This window comes from Beta vulgaris, chromosome 5, assembly GCF_026745355.1.
Source record: "Beta vulgaris subsp. vulgaris cultivar EL10 chromosome 5, EL10.2, whole genome shotgun sequence".
NCBI lineage: Eukaryota > Viridiplantae > Streptophyta > Magnoliopsida > Caryophyllales > Amaranthaceae > Beta > Beta vulgaris.
Window position 1 is genome coordinate 10,116,989 of NC_079206.1, and position 25,892 is coordinate 10,142,880.

The 25,892-nt window shown below is 37.1% G+C and overlaps 1 protein-coding gene across 4 annotated transcripts; it reads right to left on the reverse strand.

Moving 5' to 3' along the window:
* Positions 1 to 2,009: 2,009 nt before the first annotated feature.
* LOC104892759 (hypothetical protein) lies at positions 2,010 to 21,640 on the reverse strand. Of its 4 annotated transcripts, none has more exons than XM_010678749.4 (16): positions 21,449 to 21,640; positions 21,229 to 21,302; positions 15,963 to 17,755; positions 15,393 to 15,803; positions 12,498 to 12,766; positions 11,812 to 12,308; positions 11,556 to 11,611; positions 11,369 to 11,476; positions 9,486 to 11,278; positions 9,278 to 9,386; positions 8,479 to 8,659; positions 6,297 to 6,364; positions 6,112 to 6,224; positions 4,393 to 5,253; positions 2,603 to 2,690; positions 2,010 to 2,338 (listed from the first exon to the last, which is right to left on the reverse strand). In XM_010678749.4, exons 3-16 carry the CDS (start codon positions 17,749 to 17,751, stop codon positions 2,331 to 2,333), a joined length of 6,351 nt encoding a protein of 2,116 aa, XP_010677051.2. In that variant the 5' UTR covers positions 17,752 to 17,755; positions 21,229 to 21,302; positions 21,449 to 21,640; the 3' UTR covers positions 2,010 to 2,330. The 4 variants fall into 4 exon arrangements, with proteins under 4 accessions (XP_010677051.2, XP_010677049.2, XP_048500922.1 ...); XM_010678747.4 differs by having other exon boundaries at positions 21,200 to 21,302; XM_048644965.2 differs by having other exon boundaries at positions 21,414 to 21,640.
* Between the last annotated feature and the right edge of the window lie 4,252 nt (positions 21,641 to 25,892).

Here is a 25,892-nt window from a genome sequence, read left to right on the forward strand (position 1 = left end):
AGTTTCCATTAGAAAACCATTTGGTCACTTCTCCAATGAGAGACAGCGCACAGCGGTAATATGCACAGCATATCCTGGTCAACATGCAACAAATGGTCCTTGAAAACTGTGAGAAAGTAATGAATTACATCTGCCTTGTTTGTGGTGAAGAATGTTAAACATTGAGACCAATGTCTTTGATCTATTTATTCTACTGAAAAATACATCTTACACTGTGCAGTTTTAAAATACTCCAAAAAAATAGTGTATTTATTACTATCTCCGTTTCATATTAATAGTTACACTTACACTTTTCACGCATGTCGATTCACTACTTTGAGCATTTATATCTCTAACTTTGTATTTGTAAAAAATACAAAAAGTCGATATTCTAAAACTACATATCAAGACGAATTAAACAAGACCCCATATGACTATATTTTCTCTTAACCATAACTCACAAATGATAGTCAAAGGAAAATTTGTGAATAGTGTCAAAAGTGAAAGTGTAACTATTAATATAAAACGGAGGTAGTATATTACTTTTGTGAATGGAAAGTAAGACTAAGACTGACAAGTGACAACAAAACATATCTCTATTATATAAAGCAACACATGAGGGAAACCAAAAAAAGAGAAAAAGGAAAAAAAAAGAGGATGACTAGGGGACACCAAAAAAGAAAAAAAAGAAAAAAAAAGATAACTAACGGTTTTATTTGAATGAGGGGGGGAGAAAGTAGGATATTTAAACTGAACATCAGTTTTTTGAAAAAATAGAATGTAAAGATAGTTTTTTTACCCAATTAATTTTATTTTCTACTTCATTTGTTATCACACGTTATCGCACGCATTGCGTGCATGTAAGACTAGTATTTCATATAGGAACATGGGAATACCAATAATTCTTGGATTCAATGGCATAGCTTCCTATTTCCCACATGGAAGACCAAGGTTTAAATTTTGGTGGAAGCAAAATTTCAATATTGTTGGGGAAGGAGGGGTTGGAGCTTGTTGGGCCTTTGGGTGAGCGGTCCTGTGCGAGTGCAGCCCAGAGGAAATTCATCTTATCACGGGTTTCTAAAAGGTCAAAAAAAAAAAAAAAAGGAACATGGGACTAATATAAAAGAGCAAATGGTGTGTAAAATGTGATTTACTTGGTGATAAAACTGTTCTTTTTTCTTTGGACATTTACTCAGTGCACAAAATACAAATGGGGAGAAAAATAATATACACAAAAATGAAATTAATAGAGGTACCGCTATTTGAAAAGGGTTTGCTATATATCATGCATATATATTTAACATGTACCCTCAATAGAAAAATGAAACATTATCCCCCGGAAAAGGTGGTTGTGTAACAAGTGCATATTATCCACTAGACGGCCATGAATTTTATCATCAACTTTATATAATTTATCCCCTCCATATTTGTAGATGCAGTTTTTGAATTTTATTTTATCAATTCACCAAAAAACAAATGTTGCATAAAAAAAGCTACAATATATTCAGTCTTTATCCAGCAAACTATTATTAAAAATAATTATCCCCTCAATAAACACAAACAATATATAGTATCTAATTTTGGTTTTGTAAGAAGACTGACAGTTGGCTTAGTTCATAATAATCGTACGTCGAGACTCAAAAACACAATTGGGCACATCAGTAATAAAGTTAGGTTAGGAACTGCCAATCATTAACAATTCATGATTAAATTAGAAATTTGCCAATCATTAACAACTCATGATTAACCAACTTTTCGAGAGTGAAATATTGCAGTAATCATCTGAATTTTTTTATACCAATGAAAATAGACCATCACTTATTCACCATCTTTAAAAAGTTCAGGTTCCTTGAGCAATGAAAATAGACACAATTTCACAGACAGCTTATTCACCAGTCACCCTACCATCGGTTTTTTTAAGCCATAACTCCCATCACTACATCCAGCACTAACACTTACTGAAAGCCGCTTATTCTTGAAGAGCTCATGTTTTGTAATCCACAAGACTTCAAAAAGAAAGAAAACTAAAAAAGTGCAATATCGGATCTAAACTATTGAACAACGCAAAATGCAATAGAAAGGCACCTTAAAGCCTAACTAAACCAAGCGCAATGATGTACAACCGCATAGAGTAAGGACCCCAGAGCAGAATCCAATACACTTTTTCAAGACCTACAATAAAATATAAACATCTAAAGCATAGATTTTACAACTAAAACTAAACTCAGTAGTCCAAGTCCTAAATCCTAAAAAGAGACTATAAATATACAGACTGCCTGTGAACGAATGAATCAGTAGCCGCCTCCAATTCCAGAAATGGGTTGGTTGAACCTCATGATATTTTCCTGAGGTTATTTTCCTGTTACAATGAAGGTCAGTTTCATCTCATTTTAACACATTCCTCTATTTTATTAAAATTTGCAGCATTTTGACTCTTGGACTATTCTCATACCCACTTTGACCATGTTATTGGATTTATCTCACTGTAATTTTCATAATGTACAAATAATCAAAGATGTTCATGGTCAAAGTTGCACTTTGGCAAGTGTGAGTTAAAATGTTACAGAAGTAGATATATAAGAGCATCACATAACTATTTGTACAGCGAGCAACAAAGTAATACCTCGGGGTGGCAAGTTCCTACGACTTTTGTCATGTGAAACGGAAGGCATCTTGGGAATTACCATAGAGCTCTGGAGACCTTCTAATAGCTGCAAAACAAATTAATTCAATTAGGCACGCATGTTCAAGAAGCTCAACTGCTCAAGCCAATAACCACATGCAACCAGCCATCCGAAGAAGAGACTATTTCCGAGGTCAAACAAGCAACCATCTTTACGCAACAGACAAGCCAGGTCAATGTTGCTGCCTATTTTGGGGTGAACAGCCCATGTAAAAAATGGACTTGCTCATGAGGGGTCTGCAACTTAGTTCAGCACCTACCCAGTCTACATAGGATGAAAAAGGGGCATGCCATTCACACATACCCATTCTTCTTTGTCTTGATGAGTTTTTGGTAAAAGAAGTTGCATTCACCTTTGAAATTTCTCTTGTGATGGGATCCCCTTAACTCAGCTTTTGCTAAATCTACCAATTCAATATCCCTATATCGGATCTAAACGAATGAAAGAACTAAGTTGCTAGCATCTTAGTTTACTCCTACCCCGATTACCCTTCCCCAACCTCTCTATCCACTACCCTGCAAATATGGGCCCTCCGCATGATCAAATAAACATGAACACAGCACACAAAGAAATGCATATCATTGGAATTCTTTTGGTGACAAGAAAGGTTTCTGAAGGTTCCTACTTCAAAAGAGAGGACCTGTTACTTAGAAAGAGATCGCCTCCTCTCTCTAACTCCCCAGGCACTTTGAGGATGTGGGTAAACAATAAGAAAAGAAGACCCCTATACCAGACTTGAAGTAAAGTAGCATTTTCCATCACTATGTATGGATTCTTCCAAGGATCCACAACTCCACTCTTGCTGTATATATTGAATGGAGAGCTGATAGGTGAGCAGACTCTTCCAACTTTAAAAACTCTTGTCCAGCAGATTGGACAATCGAAGAACCAGAATTCTTAGGGGATAAGTGGATGACAGCAGTGAAGCCATACTGAATAAGATGAAACCTTCTTTCAGTGATCTGGTGAGCAAAAAATTAGATCTTGGGGCCACAGGAACAAAATCAATAGGATGTGAAATTGCAAAGTGGAAACTTTCAACATGGAAATTAATTACGACACACATAGTATACAGCTTTATAAATCAGTGAAACAATAGGAAGTATGAGCTTGGTTGGCCAAAAAAAAGTAGTTAGGGATGTACTTCCTCCATTATATTAATTGCAATGTTTCCCTTATTTAGAAGTTTTACATTATTTCAATGTTTCTCTTATTTGGTCGGAAATATCTTCTCTTTATCTCTCTCCTATCACAAGGAGCCCACTTTTATCAATCTCTATATCTCTTCTCCTCACATGACTTCCTTAAAAAATGTACCAAGGAGTAATGTTGCAATAACATCAGAGAAAACAGTTTTTTAATGATACCCTGGTGCACCAAAAACTATTAATAACATATCTGAGTTTAAAGGACCTGAAAAAATATCACGTTTACCACTGTTCTTAGAACATTAAATTTTAGAGCTCATAGCATATTCTCAACTAGCCCAATTACAAATTTGTTCAAACCACTTATTTCTAGATCTAACAATTTATAGCTTCAACGACCTGGGACAAGTTATTTTTCTAATTTGTGTCAATTCAGATTTAAAGCAGATAGTTTCTCCAAGACTAGACCAACACCTGACCCAAACTAAAGTAATTAAGAGCTGAACACAAAGGATGAAGTAGCAACAATCTACCATAAATGGAAAGTATCTGCCTACCGAATCAAAGTATGGAAATCTTACTCTATGTGTTGGCTGGATTCTGCGGTTAGATCTACGAGGCTCAGAAGAATCCAGTGTTGATTTACCAGTATCAGCAGAGTAAGTTGTGTCCTCTTCTATTTTACTCAACTTTCCACCAGAAGGCAATAGTCTTCCTCTATATAGTCGATTGGTTTTCAAATTCGTCGAAGAAATCTTCTTAGATGTGGTGCTTTGAGAATGAGGAAGCAAAGACGACAGTGGAGCTTCAGCTGCCTCTTCACAGGCATCGGAACCATGCTCTATCGATTTGTCTGATGTATTCTCATCATGACCAACATGATCCTCTGCATCAATCCCATGATCCATCGAACTTTCAGCATCTTGAGCCACAGTCGACCTAAAATTCTCCCTTTGAGGTAGTGTTCGATTAGCTTTACGAGTGCTAATAATTCTAGGTTTGGATCCAACTATTCGTTTTTCCTTGGAGTCAGTTCTTGATGGAACTTTCCATCCTCGTGTAGCTGCTCCTTGTGGCATCAAGTATTTTGCGAACTTGACTGAGTCATTCACTTCACTACCCTTATTGCTCTTGTTTGCAGGGAAATGTTTACTGACTTCCATGAATTTTCGCTTCTTTCCAGTTGGCTTAGGGACTCCAAAGACTACTCCTGTCCCTTCCTTCTGCTGATTTGTTCTCAAAGGTCGACGTGTAGCACGCTTGTTATCATCATTGGTTGTTTTACCAATGTCAAATGTTCTTTCACTAGTCGACAAAGTAAAAAATTTTGATTGTTCAGGTTTCGCAATAGCTGAATCCACATTATTTGATTCCTTATCCTTTGCTTTGGTAGCTAATGCAGATATTCCCAATTTTTGGCGTTTCTCCTGTGGTGTATCACTCTGCACAGAATAGAGAAATTCATCAGGAATCATGACAGGAGTTTGTATGCATTAATCATAAGTCACTTTATTGGTAAATAGATTTCAGTTCATGCATTTTTACTCCTGCATATAGTGAAGAGACAACCAGCAATTTAAATAAAGGTAGAGCAGGACTCTCTTTGTAAGAAGCAGCAATTTGAAGAAAGTGGTAGGTTTAATACAAATAATTAAAGAAAGGGGTTTGCTAAACATAAGCTCAACGCACTGTTAGCAGTAACAACAAAAGTCCCATTGTAATGTACTTATAGTAATGAAACATATCCCCCGACAGTATTTTTCTTTACAAAAATCCAGTACAGTGTGAAAGCCAAACATATGTGGAGGAAAACACATACTTAACTGAAGAAGGATTAACACGGAAATTGTCAAGTGAATTTATAGCAAATTGCAAGGAAATTTCTTAGTGTCAGAAAAAAGAGCCGTAAGGGATATGATAAGCAACAATTATATATGCACCAATGGGATAAGCTGGGATTCATAACTAAATTCCTTTAAATTGTTCCACTTTTTTTCTACGGTCAAACTTGGTTAACTTTAACCACGTTTTCTACCAATATATGTAAGAGGATATTATCAAGTGGGTATTTGCTAGATCTGTTTTGCTGAGTATCGTACAAAATTGAACTCTTTTGTTTTCGCAATACAAAGCTAAAGACATTAGTGGTCGAAGTTGTGCATCGATGAGACAATGACAGTGAAAAAAGTGGAACAATTAAAATTCGGAGTACAGTTATTTTCACTTGTGACTGTTATTTTATACCCCTTGGTCTTTAAGGGCAATGTTCAATAGATATAAAGAAAACTTATCCAAATTACCTGTTCAGAAGTGTTTTGTCCTCTAGAAGTGGAGTATTCGATCCATTTACCATCAATCCAAGAGCGTGACGCCCGCAAATTCCACGCCCTCACAGTAGAAGTCTCTCCTTGGGCTGCAGCAAAGATCACAATGAGAAGAGAGAGAATGAACACATGGTAATGGCCACATAATTTACTGCATAAACCTGGAATATGGACTTTTAATGTTGTTTCATCCTTTTCATTTTTTTCTGTAACCACACCTTCCCACCAGCTGTAAAAGGAAAGAAAAACAAATGTCAAATGACATGTATTCTGAAAAATGAAACAAGTGTGATAAGACCAAAAGCAATGGTCAAGGTATAAGATTACAAGCACATTATTTAGGAGTGTAACAGAAAACCCTAGAAAAAACAAAGAAAGGTTACAGAGTTTATAAGCTTGCAGTATTTATAATTAGCATGAAATCTCCTCCCCCCCCCCCCCCCTTCCTTTTCTCCACAAAGGACAAACCACTCGCTTGTCTCATAGCATGACTCCCCCCCCCCCTTTTCTCTACAAAGGACAAACCACTCGCTTGTCTCATAGCATGATCTAAAACTGCACATGCTATTCAATCTGGAACTTTGTGTGTACGTGCGTGTTATGGTTGTACTAGTAAAGGTTCTAAAACGCGTAAAAACATCTAAAAATCATTCATACTTCATCCAGTTAAAACACTTCGACTTTTAACTACACATTCATTGATGTTGAACGGATTTTTGTTACTGAAATATAAACATACATTTAGTATGTAAGATGTTGGATTGACCTTAATGTATATTTCCAAGATACCAAAATTTTATAATTTTGATATAGATATATAGGATAATAATGGTCAAGGTTGTGCGTTAACAAGTGTGAAAGTCAAAGCGTTGCAACTAATAAAGAAACGGAGGAAGTATTGTTTTAACAATGAGTACATCATTTCCAAACTTCATTCTTTAAAACTATACGTCAATAACCGAAGTTTGCTTCTTTGGAATAAAAGTTCATTGTTCTGATTTTCTGAAAAGGTTCAACTTATAAAATTTTATGGTTTGAATTTTTGAACAAAAAGTATATCTTATGCAATTTTAAACCTAAAAGTTACGATCCAAGCCATGGCATAATTTTAAGGACTAAAGAGAATGTAAACTCAAATAGTTCAATTATCAATTTTCTATATAGGCATGAAGCAGTAGTTTTGTCAATTTTACATTAGAATGAAAAACTCTCAGGATCTACATCTATATAGAGAGGGATGATTGAGGAGCCCCTTCAATCATTATACTAGAAATTGGAAATTTTAACCAACATAAATGACTAACAAGTACAGGCAAGTGCCAACTGCCAAGACAGGGTTTTTTAGGAAGACTTTCTCCCTACATCTGCATGCCTCTTCATTAACCACATTACCTGCTGTAAACTTCATTTCAAGATGTAAAGTTCCTTTAAAAGGTTTGAGCTTTGGCTTGGACCCGGGCAATGAAAAACATGATTATTAACAACAGAATCCAGTACAGATGGCAGCAGGTAGCCTATATGTAGTTTCTCGAGCAATGTGTGTACAGCATCCACAGAGCAGTGAGACGATTGTGGAAACAGCTAAGCACATACCAATTAACTCTGTTTGCTACGGAGAAAAAATATAGCATTTTGGGAATTTGGGAATTGTTCAGCTGGGAAAAAATTCCACGTTAATTTGGGAATTGTTCATCCTCTAGCTCACCTTTGAGGATAAGCTACATACCGATGTCTTTGTGAGAAAAGGTAGCTAAGGCCAATCCAATTATGATCTAACAGTATTAACTAGTGTAAATTGTGACTAATCCTAAGAAGATATATTATCATCTTTCAGATGTGCTTTCTCATTCACTCCTGATACAGCATTTCTACACAAACGAAAGATGATAATTGAATTTACAGAGGCATCAGTATTTAAGTAATTTCGGATTTCGGAAAGGTACGTTTGAGCAGGAACCATAAATATGCAAAGTGTTCTTAGATAAAGTATCAAATGCAACAAATTTATACCCTATATAGTTAGACCTCTACCTTAAAAGTTATAATCAAAAGTATCTACTCGTTACGAAACCGTAGGTGTCAGTGTGGATTTCTTGTAGTAAAAAATAAACAAATAAAAGGACGTGGCGAAAACAAATATAGTTAGACCTCTTACCATAAAAGGTATGATAACAAATCAATTAGCTAAACCTCCATCAGAAACACAAGAACTTATCAGCAAAAATGACGGGTAGGAATAAAGTATAACTCTACTATCATGTCATAGAAGAGCTAAAGCAATAGGAGCAAAATGTTAAGGTACTGAATGAAAGATACGAGTTAAAGTAAACTAGACTAGATTACCAGTCATCTATCCACACATCAACCCTATCTTCAACACTCCATGCATAATCTCCAAGAGCATCCCTACGTCTCTTTCTTGTTTGTTGAAATTGCGAAGCAGACGAAGGTTGAGCAGCACGTATGGTAGGGGCATTACTCCCTTCAGCTTCTAGAGTTACCCATTCCTGGAGATTTCCAGAACCTGAAATGGAAAGGTCAGTGATGAAACATTATATCATAGCAAAGAAAGCCAAATCAGCTTTAAATATTTAACATCCTAACTCTCGGAGAGAGGAGAAAGAGAACTTTGAAATAAACAAAGAAACTGAAAAAAGATAAGATACTTCCTCCGTTTCATTTTATTCGCTACACTTCTCAATTCACGGACTCCTAGGCAATTTTTAGAGAAGAGAGAGGTAGAGAGTAAAAAGAAAAGGGACCCATGTGAGAGGAGAGAGATAGAGAGAGTTTATTGCCCAAAAAGGAAGTGTAGCAAGTAATGTGAAACTTCCCATAATGGAAAGTGTAGTGAGTATTATGAAACGGAGGAAGTAGTTAAGAAAAGCAATAGCAAAACAAAATACCAGATGAACAATCATTGATCAAAAAACAATTCTTATATTAAAAAAGCATGATACATGAGACGATTTGTGAGCTTGCCTCACGTAATCATATCATGACATCTTTCAGAATGGTTCAGAAAACTACATAAGATATGAAAAATATAAAATGTTCAACTTTCCTGAGAAGCCGTTTTTCCCCCTAATGGTTTTATCAGATAAGAACTAAGTAGTTAAGCCTTATTGGAAGTCAGTTATACCTTCATCTGACAATAGATCGTTGTAACATATATAAGCTTTTCCATCTTCTAGACTCAAGACATTCGCAGAGTACCATGCAGATTTTAGGCTGTTTCCAGGCTTGAAAACCTTTAAAAAAGAAAAAAAGATAGCATAAGCAAACATAAAAAAGGGATTTTAACCAAGTAAAGCATATGCAAGACTTAAACCCGTCAACTAAATACAAACCTCAACGAGAGAACCTTCCCTAATGGCATCCTGAGCACCGGCACCCAATTCATCATGCTCAGCCTTACCATTAGTTGTTCTCTGGAGAGCATCAGGTTCAGCAGCCACTCTTGCAGATTTTGATGTGTCAGAAGCTTCATGGTCTATTGCGGTTCTAAAGTCCTTCGCATCCATATCTTTGGAGCCCATGACGTTATCTGACAAATTCATAGTGGCATTCAAAGAGCCAAACGGTCCCCCTGTTCCACGTATATCATCTATACCTACAATCATAGATCCTCCCTTCTCTACAGAATCCGCTAGAATACCCACAGGTATATCAGCAGCTTTTTCTAAACTGATAGCACCTGACTGGTCCGTGTTCCCATCTCTGACTTTTTCAGCCAACACTGCAGGTTGCGGTAATTTCCAGTAGCCATCTGGACCAGCTTCAATTAAGTCATTCAAAGGCAAAGGTTCACCCATCGCAACAATTTTCCCAGCTTGTGATACTGCAGCTGCAGCAAGCTCTGCAGCTTTCACTATCGCGTCCAAGTTTTCAGCTTGTCTAGATGCGGCTGAAGCTGCTTCAACCCTCCTTTTAGCAGCTTCTTTTGCAGCTACAAGAATTGCACTTGACTGATTTGCGACATTATTACTCTTTAAAATGGATGTCGGCGTAGCATTTCCTATATCGTGCACGTCACTGGAAGATTTCACACAAGTTGAAATCACACCACTGGTTTTACTGGAGAGGAAGGCCTCGTCAGCCATCAGCTTTGCCTGCAGTGCAGCATTACAAGCAATCTTTGCAGCAGCAGCTGCTGCTTTAGCAACTGATGCAGCAGCTGCAATTGCGACTGCCGCTGAAGCTAATTTAGCTTCAGCTTCTGAGGTCAAACCAGAGTCCTTCTGCTTACCCAACTGGCTCCACAAATCTTCGCAGTGACTTACAGCGATAGCAGCAAGATCCGCAGCATCCTCTGCCTGACTCTTAGCTTCTGCAACCTTACTCAATGTCTCTTCTGAACAAGCGACAGCTCTTACTGTGCCTGGATCAGCTTTTGTAGAATGATCAATGGAAGCATCAGCAGCAGGTTTACTCAAGATAGCATCTGAAGCCCGGAAAACAGGAGCTGAAACACCTAGATGTGAGGTTGGAAGAGTAGCGACATCTGAAATCACCACGGCTTCTGTTTGAGCTGCAGAGATTAAGGAGACAGGGAGATTATCAGAAGCAGGAACCTTTTTTCTCTTCCTAGGCTTCGAATCAACAGAACGCTGCTCAGATGAGGCAACCATTTTTGGGTCACTCAATGGAGAAACTCCTCCCAATACCGGGCTGGGACTTGCAGCTTGAACAGCAGGACTGGAAGCTGTATGCTTCACACTAGAAGTTAACATCACTGGAGTATCTTTAACAGGAGTTAGTTTCACTGTTTCCGTCATAGTCACAGGATGAAATCGAACACTTGAACTAAAGGCCGCAGTTTGGGGAGAGGCCAACCAGGGGCTAGGGAAGGATGTTTGAGAAGGCCAAGATGGGTGGCCAGCAAAATTCCTTATTGGTGGAGTCTGATAAGAATGCACAGGTGTCACTGGTTGCTGGATATCTACAACAGGACCTTTATGCATCGCATTTGATGTCAAACTATCTCGAGAAGGTGTAGAAATATTCCAAAGTGGTGATGACAGAGGAATTAAAGGGTTTAAAACTGCTGCCGGGGTATCCTTATTGCTGGTTCTACTCACAGGTGTTGCTAGCACTTTGCTTGAATGTGAGCCTTGTTTAATAGCATCAGAGGCCCTAGCACCTAAAGTGTTCAACTTGAAATTTAGTAAAAAAGTATGAAGCCAGCCAATCAAGAACATGAATCTGAAATAATGAAACCCAACCGTCTTACCTGACTGTGAACGGGAAGGTGTTTCGACAGCCACGGAGTTAGACTTTTGAATTCGAACCCTTTCAACAGCAACTCGCCAAATTGGTTCCCAAGTGCTACGTCCTCCGTCTAATAGAGACAAGTCAAATGCAACTATAATTTCTACAAAGTATGAAGCTAAACTTTCAAATTTTGCAAGAGGACATACCACCAGACGGCCCAAACGCGGAAACCATACAAGCCTCATCAGGAGCAGTTCCTTGACTACAAAAACAAAAATAAACCTTATCAATTAGAACAACTAAAATTAAAGATCTTTAAGGGCTCGAGTAAATTCTAACTGGATAGTGAAGATAGGTGGCCTCCACAACCCACAACACCAAGCATTACCATAGTTCAAGTGTTAAACATGAAGCATAGAGGAAATTGAAGTGAAGAGAGGGAAACAGAGATAAAGAACCAACATCAGAGATCCATAAACAAAGATCTGTGCCCGCAATTGAACTTGCTGCGAATCAGTGAAAGGCTGCCGAAATGTGGCAGATGAAGTGGTGCTATTGTTTAAAGCTGAAGTATTCAAATCTGGTAGACTTGACGTAGGAACAGGGAGAACACCAGAAACTTTTTTGTTACTTGCTTCGATAATCCCATAGGGCTGCACCTGCCCAAACTGAACATGTGGACTACTACTAGGTGTGCTCAACGAAACACTGGAAACTTTCTCGTTTATGGATGTGTTCTCCTGCATTGGTCCCTTTGGGCCCTTGGATTGACTCTCCTTCTTGACATTCTCCTTCCCCGTTCCTTTGCCAGATCCCCGACGTCCTTTGCGTTCAGAAGTACCTTTAGATGTCCCGGGTCCACTTTCTAAATCAGAAGCTCGAGCATTCTTTCGGGGAGTTTTCTGTGACGGCGTTCTTTCCATCTTACCTTTGCCAGAAGGTGCAGTCTCCTCCACAACCTTAACAGAATATACAGTAAGACAAAAAGGTATACAGTAATAAGTTATTCAAAAATTAACATTGAAAAATGAAAATTCCAAGATAATTGACCCTTTTTAGATCAAAAATTAATAATATCATTTATTATCCTTCCTAAAGGAGCTGATATGAGGGCATGGCATTCCAAAGTACACTCTTAAGAGTATTACCTTGCATTTTTCAACATCAGGGAAGGGAGACCAATTCTTTCCAGGTTCTCCATCACTTGTAACTGGCAAGGCATTGACTTTAAATGTGAAGCTGCTATCATCTCCCGCTAAATCTTTCATTTTCAGGTCCTCTGAATTGAACTGAATATCTTTGACAAAGTCATTAGTGACCTGATAGCTTCTACCTTCCTCTTGATTGTCCTTCTCCGCTAGTGAAAGCTCACTTGAGCTTATGATGGTCGGAGAACCACAGGAAGCCTTATCAATCTCTGTGCAATAGATTTACACAGTTTAAGAAAAATAAAGAAAGTAACTTTCAACCAGTAGACAGACAGACTAAAAGGGGGAGCAGAGCAGTAACAGGAAAAGCAATGTTCATACGATAAATCTGACCAATAGGAAAACCAAATATGCTAACACTAAAAAGTTAGTTCAATGATAATTAAAAGAAAGCCTGTATGTTAAACAGGTTCAGTATTTCTTGTGGTTTTTCCTTTGGGATAACTTCAGCCCTTGCTAATCCAAACCAAAGAATCATATTTCAGTGTCAATTGTTAAGACAGTCAGCATCCTGACATGTTGAGTTGAGAGCTTATATGTCTTATAAATCTACTGCATTGCATAAGCTAACCAAAGAAAAATTATCTTGGTGGTAAGGTTGTCTTCCTTCCAATATCCTATCTTGATCTCTTCTTAAACTACTCCCTCCGTCCCCCAAATGATTCTCTATTTCTAATCTTGGCACTAATTATAAGTAAAGAGAATTTTCTAAATTCTTTCCATATATAAGAAAAAACAGTCTTGTGGAGTCTCGTTTGATTAGTCTCAATGAGAACATTATGAAATTCAAACTTCCATAACTTTTACTAATATGTAGTTGAAGATATAATAGTACAAAAGCGTGCTTTGGCACACGTCAAAAGGAGACACGGGAAAACTTCGGGGAATGGAGGGAGTATTTCTGATCTAATTCATTTTTTTGGGAGGGAGGCATAAGAGAATATTGATAGAGTATAGATCTATTCCTGGGGCCTCAACCATCAGCTTAAGCTTTTTGTTGAGGCCCCAGGAATAGATCTATACTCTATCAAACGTCAAGTTGGAATGCAAGCTTGTCTAAAGAGGACGGACATTAACCTTACAAGGAAAGTAGGAAATACGTGATCCAACATACATTTACAGTATGTCACGGCTAATAAAGTTTGGCTTTGTAATTAAATCATATCAAATTAGAATTCCTACCTGCCAACGAGGAGCCTATATTTCATATTAATTGGAAGAAGCATGTCGTCCAAGAATGACAACTGGACAAGGCCATGGGACGCGGTCTATCTGTCCAGTGGACAAAGCATTAAGGTGAAAGTGTGATTTGGGGCTCGGCAATTATGAGCATAAATTTCATAGAAACAGCATCAAACTGAAAAAAAGGCATGGAGGCTATCATGGTAATGTAAAAAATGTTCTCTCGTCAAGCAAGCATCCAACAATCCATCATGGGACAGTTGAACTTCTTCAAGCCACTGGTTGGTGTCAAAGTTAAGAGCAGGCTGAGGCGGTTCCGTAAAAGGCATCAAGTGTAATAAAGCAATTAAAAAGCAAAGCAAGGACGAATCACTGACAAAAAACAGTCATCCAGGCAAAAAAAAAAGGAACACTCACATTATTTTCTATACTTATAGTCTAATATTACCAAAATAGGATGTGAGATAAAATAAGAACTCCAGAATTCATGACTCTACGTACCATTAAACAATTTAGAAAGCGAAACACCTGTCAACTCGAGACGTACTTCAGACGGCTGAAGCACCTCGAGGCATAAAGAGACCACCATATGTATCTCCTTCACTGTGCCAATTTAAAACAACGACCAAGCATACTTCTTGGTATGAATTTCAAGGGCCAGCGTCCAAACTTACATATTATTTCCTGACTGATGGAAGCCACTGTCAGGAAATAATATTGCTAAAAGCTAGTCCAAAGCATCAAATTATGTCACTGTCACATCCTATTAACTAAAGGAACTCGTTTTATGCTCTCAGTGTTTCTTTCCTTAAGGATGCTGCTATGGAGATCACAAATTCAGCCGAGCAAAAGCTACATTGATATATACTTGACAAGAATCTGTCTCCATTTCCCTATAAATGCTAGTTGAAAGACAAAGGCTCCTGCTATTGGGATTTATCTTGGCACTTGACAGGGATAACAAGCAAATATGGACAACCCTTCTCCTATAAGTTACCATTTACACATGTATTACATCAATAAAATAGCCACAAATCTTTGGAAAAAATAAATATAACGGTTTTTTCACCATATACCCCTGACAAATTGTTTCTTGCAACATATACCCCTGCAAGTTTCAAGATTCAGCACATACCCCCCCAATTTTGAAAAAATCTATAGAATCCCTTTATGACTAACAACCATTAACTCCGTTAGTCATTAAACCCCCAATTCCTATATTAAGTCCTAAATAACCCTAATTATTCCCTAATTAACTCCAATTAGCCCAAATAAACCCTAACTCTCTCTTGTCTTTCCACCTAGCCCCCACCCCTCCTCCTCTCACTGAAACACCACCACCAACACAAAACTGAACTTCACCACCAACACCACTAAACACACCAGCCACCCCTCTCCCTATTTTTCCTCACTCATTAAAATATTCATTCCACTGTTTGAGGAGTTAGTCAAGAATCAAGATAGTTGTAGAAACCTTAAAAACTTCTTCATAAACTTTCCAATACCAGCCAAAGTCGTCATGTAATCAAACAGGAATTCTATTTTGTTCTTTAAAGACAGAAATTCAGGAAGGACCAACAATGATGTAGTCAAGAGACTGTAAATGGACAAGAACAGAATAAACAGAAAACTACAAATAACACAATAAACAACCTGCGTTCTGTGCAGCATCCTGTTCTTCCACCTTAGTCATTGCTTTCTCATGATCCTCACCACTATCCTTCACAATTACATTGTTGCAACTTGGGTTAACCAGTGGATGATCCGAGGATAAGGAGTTTACAGCTCCCATCGATAAAGGTACACTACTGCAAACGTCGTCAACTTTTTCCACAGGTTGCTGAGACTTTGCAGACATTTTAGAATGTGGGATCTCGACAGTACCATCAGCCACACTAAATTCAACCTTAGCATTGTCACCTTCAGCTCCTGAATTTGCACCATAAAATTTCTTCGTTCCAGCTTCATCCCGGTCAAAGGATACAAGAGCATTGGGATCCACCTCAAGCTGATCAGCTAGTAAAGCTGAAGCATTGATTGTTGCAGGAGGAGAAACAATGTTTACTGAGTCAGGTGAACTTAAGTTAGTAAAAAGCCAGAACTCAAGTTAGTGTATGTAAGCGAATCATTTACATAGCATGAAAAAGGTCATGCTCAAACACTTAGTAAAAAGCCTGAAGTGTAAAAGTGTCAGTTAATATTATCATACGCTCTCTGCTGTACCTGATTCCGGTTCACCAGAAGTTGGAGGCTGCATGTGAACGGTACTATTACCTTCAACCCCTTCGCCTTCTTCTAACGATTCAATTCTATAGTCATTTTTCACTGTTCCAATATTCTCAGAATCCATATTCTCGAGGTCATTAGAAATTTGTTTATCTGCCTCTTTAGTTTTACAAATATCCTTCTCACTTTCAGGAAAATCATCCTGCCTCTGAACTATGCTTCCATGAATCACTTGAATGGAGACATCCATATCATTAGCAACTAAATTTGCCCCAGAAACCTCTTCAGTACCCATAGAATCATTACAGCATCCTTCAAGTCTTTTGTTATGCTTGTATTCAGCAGCAGAAGATAGCACGGCCATATCAGCTGAATAACCAGTATTAGTCTCACCAATACCATCACCCCTTTCAGTAGAAACTTTATTGTCTTCCAGGGAAAGCACGGGAGAAGGAATTGCTGATACATCTTCCATATTGTCACTGTCTCGTTTCTGAGCCAACTCCACACAAGGATCTATCATTTGTTCAGTACTTGCACAACGTGCAGAACTGAAGTTGCCCAACTCAGCCGAATGCTGGGTAACTCCATCCATAGATGATCCACCCTGAGACACGTTCAATGGCTCATTCTTCTCATTACTTATAGCCAGAATTTCTACATATCTTGAAGTCTGAATCGAAGTGGTGCATGAGGTGTTCCTATCGTCTTCTTCAGACGATTTCGGCTCAGAATCTGTCTTAACTAAAGTATCTGTAGACTCTCTGATAGAATCAAGGGTTGCTTCCTGATTGTCCCTTTCAGACTCACGAACCGAACCTAGAGAACTGCTTGTAGTACAAATGTGTACACTACTGACACCTACCGTTCCATCCAAAATCGCAGTGTCTTCTGGTGCTGTCTGGGTGGAATCATGCTTTTCTTGTACATCACCAATGCAGCTTTCATGAGAACCATTGTATTTATCTTGATGAGAGACTTTTGAAGTGCTGAGGATCTCAATATTGGGATTAACATTGTCAATACTTGAAAATCCCAGAGCATCACCTACATCTCCTGAATTCTTAGTCTTCTCAATCGTTGCTTTTGATTCCTCTAAATTTTCACCAGCACATTTATCATGAAAAGAATGTTTACCTTCATTTGTCGATTTCCCACCAATTCTGCACAAGGCACTTTCATTGAAATTACTAGAATTTTGACATATAGATTTGTCCTCTGCAAGAGTGGATATAGGGTTCTCCAGCAGCTCTTCTCTGTGCCTACTTGAAGCGGGATAATCTTTAAGAACTTCATCTGGCAGTAATGTGGTGTCAGAGTTTACAACATTTCTCTCTTGTGGTTCATTACTCGTTTCAACATGTCTACTCAGGCTACCTTGATCATCAGTGACATCCGACTCCGGTGTAATGGACGTCCCAGGTATCATCTCTTCCTGACCAACAGATTTTAAAAGCATTTCAACGGATTCGGACGACGTTGCCTCAGACCAGACATTATTTCGTCTAGAAATTGAACATGAATCAGCTGGAGTTGGATTGAACTCCATTCCATTACTGCCTCGGGAGAAATCTTCTATCCACTGGTTATCTTCTTGACTTTGGATACCCAAGAAAACTTCAGTTTCAACTAAACTATCAAATCTCAAATGTCCTTGGAGAGTGTCATCAAAATCGAACTTAGGAAAATCATATGGTCTTAATACAGAAGAAGATCTAGTTCTACCTTCACCAGCTAACTGAAGATTATGGCGCGAAGTATCATTGTCATCATAATCCATTGGCATATCCCTGGTATTGCAGAAATTGTCAGGGACAAAACAACAATGGTTCAGCATTCCATAAATTGCTAATGAATCTTGTATAAACTTATTAGAAAAGCAACAAAACTGTAAGCAACATCAAGATATGAAATGAAGCAGAATACCAAAGCCCTTAACATCAAGCAAGCCTGCCAACTTCTAATCAGCTAAAACATTCCTCAAATCACTTAATTGAATCTAAGAATGCTCACATATTCTTACAAAACCCTATGATTCAATCTAATCAGATCATAGTATCATCATAAATATTTGCTTCATATTCACAGACCACCCACACTACCAGAATATACATCACATCCTTTAAAGCAGTACCAAAATATGAGGACATCTAAAAGAAATTTAAAACCATTTACAGTACTAATAAATCCCGCAAATCTGAAATTTTCTCCCTGCGCTCACCAATGTGCTAGTAATGGCCGCATTTTTTAACTATGCTGTGCGCTCACCAATGTGCTAGTACATAAAACCTTATCCACAGACAAGACAACTAGCCAACTAAATATGTTAAAAGTTAACTAGAACTGCCAGAATTGAAATATGGGTGCTTCTAATCGCCACATTATCCGATATTTCTCAGTAAATAAGGCAAGGGAAATCATAATGAGCCAATACAATTATACAAATTACTTCCCAACTACTTTAGCCAAGGAGAAACGTCAAATAATTCTTGCCTCTACTAGATGCCACTCCAGATTCCAAGTTTATAGCAAAAACGCAATTAACATCATATAAAGTAACATTCATCTTTGCAGTACCCTAACCTTTTATAAAGTCACCATAGCACATTAGCACCCCTTGTTCGAAAATTGTGTCTCAATTATGCCTATACCATTATCTCCTAAATAAACGAACTGATGTTAGTGGGAAACCTTATGTATTCTAGAATCATTTTTGGGTGGTCTGAAACTGATATAAATTAGCAAAAAGCCGTCACACTTCATAACAAAAGGTTTAAACTAACCCCAAAATGATACTAAAACACACGAACCATCTTTCTAACAGGCTTTATTAAAAAAGCGTCATTTTCACAACAGCAAGGATACTGTAGAGAATTTGAATAAGGTAAAGGTCAATGTAGATTTTTAGCGAACACAGAGGCACCGCATACGAAAACCGCAAAATGAACTTTCAAGTATACGAAAGTTTGATCTCAATTAACAAGTTTAACCCTTATCTAATTCAAATTCTATGCTTGTGGACAACCATCGTCTTCTTGCTTCTCATCAGTCATCACACTCTGTTTTCATTTTAGTAAGACACTAGCATAAGAGAGAATAAAAATAAAATATTTTTTGCCTCAAACTAAGAGGATCCTTGAGAAACTTAAATCTAGACATTGTAAATCTAGGAAAGGTTAGAGTCTCTTGATGAAGATGTGCAACTATAAAGTTCCGGTGAGTATGGGGGTAAACAATAACAAATTCACACCTCGAGTCCCAGACATGTGGACGACTACTAATAGCTCAATCTAGGAGTGATAATGTGCCTGACAAGCTCGCAAACAGCTCGGCTCGAGACTTAAACGAGCCAAGCTGAGCTAAGCAAAGCTCGGCTCGAAAAGCTCGTGAACAGCTCGATTAATATTTTATACTAAAAAAATATTTTATATTAAAAAATATTTTATATATTAAAAATTATATTAAGTGCCCATAACCGAACCCGAGTTTGAACTGAGCTCGAGCCGAGCCTGAAAACGAGCTCGAGCCTAGTCGAGCTCACGAGCCGAGCTCAAGCAGCAAAAACTAATCGACTCCCCAAAGCTTGTCGAGCTCACGAGCCGAGCCGAGCCGAACCCATGAAAAGTTAAATGAGCTCGAGCCGAGCATACTACTATTCAAGCTCACCTTGTTCGATAAAAAGCCCAGTTCAGTCTCAATGTACCGTATTTAATTTCTTTCTACCACCTTCAAAGAAATATTTGACATCAACTAAATTTCATTTAGGGGTTGTTTGGTACAAGATATGAAATGAAAATGAAATATAAACAACTAGAGGACGGAGGTGGTAATAAAAATGGTTATAGTTACTGGGTGTTTGGTTCAAGTCATGGAATGGAAATGAAATGGTAACCATTACAACCAACTAATGGATTTTGTTACTTGAGGGGAAGGGGGAGGTAACAATAGGGGGAGTCCATTACCACCAAGTAATGTAATGGATTGGTGAGGGATTGAACCAAACATGAAGAAAGGGAATCGGTAATTGATTCCGTTTCTTGGAGCCTAAAAATAGTTGACCAAACAGGCTCTTAATAGATTGCCACATATAGGATTCCCATATCATCAACTAAACCAATAATTCTTGCTAGTTGCTCTTAACCTAACTTATACTATATGAACGACCCAATAAGGATCCAGCCACAAGCACTGTTGATAGATCCACACAAAAGAGTACTTATCTAGCTATAATGATCTTAACTTGATTGCTACCAGAAAACATGAGAGCCGAAAAAGGAACATAAATAATTTGAGGAGAATAAATGCTAACAATCTAAGGTATATATTTGAGTCCAATGTAACCAAGATTCCTATGTATACATATTTATAAGGCAGAATGATACCAAAATACCCATTCATGCAACGAGAACTTTCCATGTCATCCTCCACAACAATGGCTTACCAAGGCTAGAGTAATGTAATTTACAAGCAAATACAATAAGCCTTGAATTTGGGACCACCTTTGGATGAATTAAGAAGACTTGCCATTTATCTTTCTAATTTTTAAGTGATTCTTTAACTCTACAAAGTATGCACAAATGCTTTCTCAATTTTTAATATTTTCATTTGCTCAAACAAAACTTTGATGCCATATACATGTAAGGGTCTGGGACATCGCCCAAGCCAATAACTAGAGCTCTAATTCAAATGAGAGCTAACTTTTATAAATTTGACCTACTATAAAGTTTCGTGTATTTGCTTCAGCAGCACATGCGAAGAAAATACACTTATAAGCCTATCTAACACTATCTTCTCAGATACACAAACTAATGCACTATATATAGAATTGGCAGTCAGCAATTTCTATAGACATCACACACAAAAAAAAAAATCCCCAAATTTAAATATATCTAGAAGTGCCCAAGCCCTACATATCTGCATATATTAGTTCATAGTGATATTAAACGCCAAAACGAAAACCGAATATTTCATGGCACACAAATACAGAAGTTCACAACACTCTAGACACTATCCAAGCTAGTTCAAGGAGCTAATACTTCACCATTTCAGTATAATAGTAACATTACCACTTGCAGAAAAACTAAAAAACACTAGGTTACCAACTTCAACAAAAAAAAGACTACATTTTTCAATAATAGATCACCATTTCCAGCGAAAATCACAAAAAATCCTAGTAATTTAGCATATAAGTTGCAAATAAATTAGAATAAAAGAAAAAGGTAAATGAACAGTACCATAACAAATAAGGCAGTAGAGACGCTACCTCCCTCCATTCGGCGACGAAATCCTACCCGTTTTGATTCAAAACTCCGTTAATCGAACGTTCATCAGCTCTACCTTTAAACAACAACAAAAATCAAATTACTAGGGTTAGCCGCAAAAAAAAAAAAAAAACTTTCCAATTACAAAAATCCTACCAAAAACAACAAATTGAGAAAAATGGAATACCAAAAATAGCAAATGAGAAACCCTAATTCACCGACCTCGGAACTAGAGCCTTCCAAAAATAGCTCCGACGAAAACTCCGGCGAAAACGAGAAGATGAGAGAGAAAGTAAGTGAGAGGAGAGAGAAAATATGTGTGTCGTTTTCGATGAAATGCTGAATCGGGGAAAAAATTTGGGGAAAGCAAAGGGAAGGGAGTCAAAGGGAAAGAAATGAGTGAATAAGAGTAGAATTTGAAAAAAGTGAAAGAGGAGGGGGTTATTGGGTTATTCGAAAATGTGTAAATGATCGGACGGTGGAGAATTGAAGGGAATAGGATACGTGGTGAGATGGTGTTCGTGTGATGTAATATAACTGGTTAGAGTGAGGAAGAAGGAGCGTTGTTGATTGGGTATTTTATTGTTTGTGTAAAAAGTGGTCTAATTTCCGGATTCCGTACTGTTGATTATTTACTCATCTACTGAATGGTTTGGACAAAATCTGGATCTAGCACTATATAGCGTTGCGGATTATGGATAACAACTAGTTGTTGGTCTGAACAATACTCTGAATTATTGCATATTATCTTGTTGTTAAGGGTCTATTCTCTTCGGCATAAAACAGCTGAACTGAACTGAACCGAATTGATTGGAGCTTAATTGAACTGATTGGAGCTTAATTGAACTGATTGGAGCTGAACTGAACTGAACTGAATTGAATTAAATTAAATTGAATGTAATAAATATATAAATAATATTTAAACAATAATAATATGAATATTAAATAATATTTAAACAATAATAATATGAATATTAAATAATAGTTATAATGATAAGTAATAATAATAATAGTATTTTGGATATTTTTAAATGATAGTTATAAATAATCAATATTAATAATCATAAATTAATAATAATAATAATTAATGATAATAATGATAATTAATAATAATTATTTTATATTATTTGTATTAATATATTAATACTTGATGATGATACATAATAACAATAATATATAAGAAGTAAATTAATTTTACTATTTTAATAATTAGATTTAATAATATAATAATATTTAGTAATAAAAATAATGATTGGGTTGGACCACAAAAGGTACATCATAAACCATCTTGACGCGATTTGATTCGTTCATGGGCTAAAAACGTGGGTTTATTTGTACTTTGACCTAAACCATGTTCCTCCTAATAATAATAGTAATAATGATGAGTAAAGCTATAATAAACAAAATAATATATAGAAACAACAACAACAACAACAACAACAACAACAACAACAACAATAATAATAATAACAATAATAATAATAATACTTAATAGTAATGATATAAAAATAAATAATAATAATAAGAGTAATTAGTAAATTAAATTATACCAACATAATAATAATATTTAACAAAATGGTTATAAAAGAATGGAGCTGAACTGAACTGATTGGAGCTAAACTGAACTGAACTGAACTGAACTAAACTGATTGGAGCTGAATTGAACTGAAAATAAAATGAGGAGAACATGCCCTAAGTTGTATATGAGAGAATTTCGGGGCGCATGTATAATTTGTAATGCATTCAAAATTTGATAGTACATTATATTTCACAAATAAAAATTATAACCGATAATAATGATTTTGATGGGACGCTTATTTCATGCCTATACAAAAACAACTCTTATTGTTTTTTTTTTTTTTTTGAACTCATGTCTCTCATATCTCTATCACTCTTTTTATGTATGTTGAGCTTATATATCATCGCTAATTATATGTCAATATACAGGTTTAGCTGAGCTCATGGCTCAACCCACTCTTCACATCTACATCTACATCTACACCTTGGTAGATTACCTTTTGTTTTCTACATCACAATCTAATTGCTCCATGCACTTATTTATAGCTAACATTGATAGGTGCTTTTCTTGTATATTTTCTTGGCATTTGCTATAACCTTCTCCTTTTTTTATTTTCAACATCCTCCTTATCATCCAATATTTTAATTTTTCAATATTCAAAATTTTCTGAAATTATCTCCAACAATATATTGCTTTACACGCCTTACAACTCGAAAACAACGTAACTTGAGTTGATATTTTGTCTTACAATAATCTTCATATAGCTCAACAGGCATGATTCTTTCTACAACTTTTAGTATATGCAATTGATTCATGCAATTTGTTGTTAAGGTTTGATTCTTAAATAAAAAACAATGTAATTGCAACTCTAAGCTATGAAATATTATAGTATAAAGTATCAAAACTTCAGATGTGTGAATCATATACTTTTTTTTATTTTTTAAAAAACTAGAAAGATTAGCTAAGGGTGTAAATTGGTTGGACTAGATTGGACTTTGTCAAATCTAAATCCAATCCAAAGTGTTTTAGACTCTAGAAATTGAGTCTAGATACGATCCAAACTTTTTTATAAGTCTAGTGCATCCAAGTTCGAAACTTTTTTTATTGTGTCCCAATCCAGTACAGTCTTATTATTATGTAAATTTCTTTCCCTATGTAGGTTCACAATATTTTCTTATGATTGAAATTTGAAAAACTAAACTCATTAAATCTATTCCATAAAGCTTCATCCATGTTTAAAGTATATAATCAAAAGCAAATTGCAAAATACGAGACTCAATCTAAAACAATAGTATAAAAAACGGTTTTTCACTTGATACCCTTGGGTTTTCAAAAAAAAATCACCTGGTACCCCCCAAGTTTTCAAAATACACGGGGTACCCCTAAGTTTCAAACTAATACACTCGGATACCCTTAATGACTAACGGCACTAACCACCGTTAGTCATTAACTCTAATTTTTTTATTTTAAATCCTAATTAACCCCCTAATACTAACCTTAATCCCAACCCCTACCTATAACCCTGACCCTAAACGATCCTCCCAACACCCACCCTCCCACCACCCCTAGCCCCCTTCCCCACCCCTGCCATCCCCACACCCCAGCAGCCCCCTCCCCACCCCTCGCATCCCCTCCCTTACCCTCGCGCCCCCCGAGTTCAGTTAAGCAAGCCACCCCACCCCTCCCTCACCATCGCGCCCCAACCGATTTCAGAATAGCCCCGCGCCCTCCCCCCACAACACCACACCCTTTCCATTTTCGCCCCCACCCCATGTGCTACCCCCGCGGCCCGCAACCCCCAATCCATGTATTTTCTTCTTCCCTCTGTATTTTTGCAATATGTGTACTTTGTATTTTGTGGAAATTGGAGGAGGATGGTGCTATGGGGTGGGGTGAGGGTGCGGAAATGCAAAGGGGTGGTGATGTGGTTGCACGGGGTTGGGGAAATAGGTGAGATTCCAAAGGGGACTGGCGAGGTTGCGGCGGTGGGGGAGGGAGGGTGGGGGTTGCGGTGGGGGTGGGGGTTGCGATGGGAGTTGGGGCTGCAGGGGGTAGGGTGGGTAGGTGGAGGGGAGGGGGTGGTGGTTTGGCTGGTAGTGGGGTTAGGGTTAGGATTTGAAATTAGGGGTTAGGTTACGGTAGGATTATAAGTTAGATGTTAGGATTTAGTTAGGTTAATTAAGGGTAATTAAGGTTTAAGATTAACGACGTTAACCCACGTTAGTCATTAAGGATATTTGAGTGTATTATTATAAAACTTAGGGGTACTTGGCGAATTTTTGAAAACATGGAGGGTACCAGATGAATTTTTTTAAAATCGGGGGTACTTGGTGAAAAAACCGTATAAAAAATCTTCTTAAACAATTACCAAGATAACATCAACCTCGATTTACTTAAGTTGAGAGGAAACAAACAAAAAATTTATATAGTGAGATGAGTTATGAATTTGTATAGGATGCACAGAGATTGAGAGAGAATGCAAGGTAGAGAGAGACTGAGAGTGTGAAAGGAAGTGGAACTAAGGAGTGAATATTGAGGAAGATGACTAAGTCGGCCAGTAGGGGCTAGGGTTGGAGATTCGACACTTATAATTTTGTATAGCAAAGCCTAAAAGGATAAGGTACTTTTAAACTCTTCACTTTGAAGGGTGATTGAAAAATCAGGCGCCCACTAACAAAATTAAAAGTGAGTTCAAAACTTTAAAAATCATACCAAAGAAAATTTCGAATATATGCTAAATTATTTTTGGACTATGCTGGACTTTTTGATCTCCAAAGGAGTGAGTCCAAATGTAGTCTGAAAAATATATTAACTAGAAAATTTGAGTCTGAATCCAGTCCATTATTTTTCAATCCAGAACAGTAGTCCGGTCCAATAAGTTTTTGTCTTTAAATAATTTTTCCCACAAAGACCAATATGAGATTGTTGATTAATTAGTTGGTTAGTGTATTTGCATTTCAAATAAGAGGATGAGCGTTCGAGTCCTGATACATGCATATTTATTCTTTAATTTGTGTCATTTGATTAGAGGGAGTATTATGACATCATGATAATTTTTTACCTTGGGTTATAGAATATGTACATATATAGATCTATCATTTCAATTTGTGTTTCACTGTTAAAAAAGGTTTGTAAATTGAACTTATT

Excerpts from the sequence above, each read along its gene's own strand:
- LOC104892759 (XM_010678749.4), bottom strand. The coding sequence starts at position 17,751 with ATGCCAATGGATTATGATGACAATGATACTTCGCGCCATAATCTTCAG. Across the intron at positions 6,365-8,478 it reads GATGTGTGGATAGATGACTG|CTGGTGGGAAGGTGTGGTTA; the intron begins GTAATCTAGTCT and ends TTCCTTTTACAG. Across the intron at positions 2,691-4,392 it reads GAATCCAGCCAACACATAGA|CTATTAGAAGGTCTCCAGAG; the intron begins GTAAGATTTCCA and ends TTTGTTTTGCAG.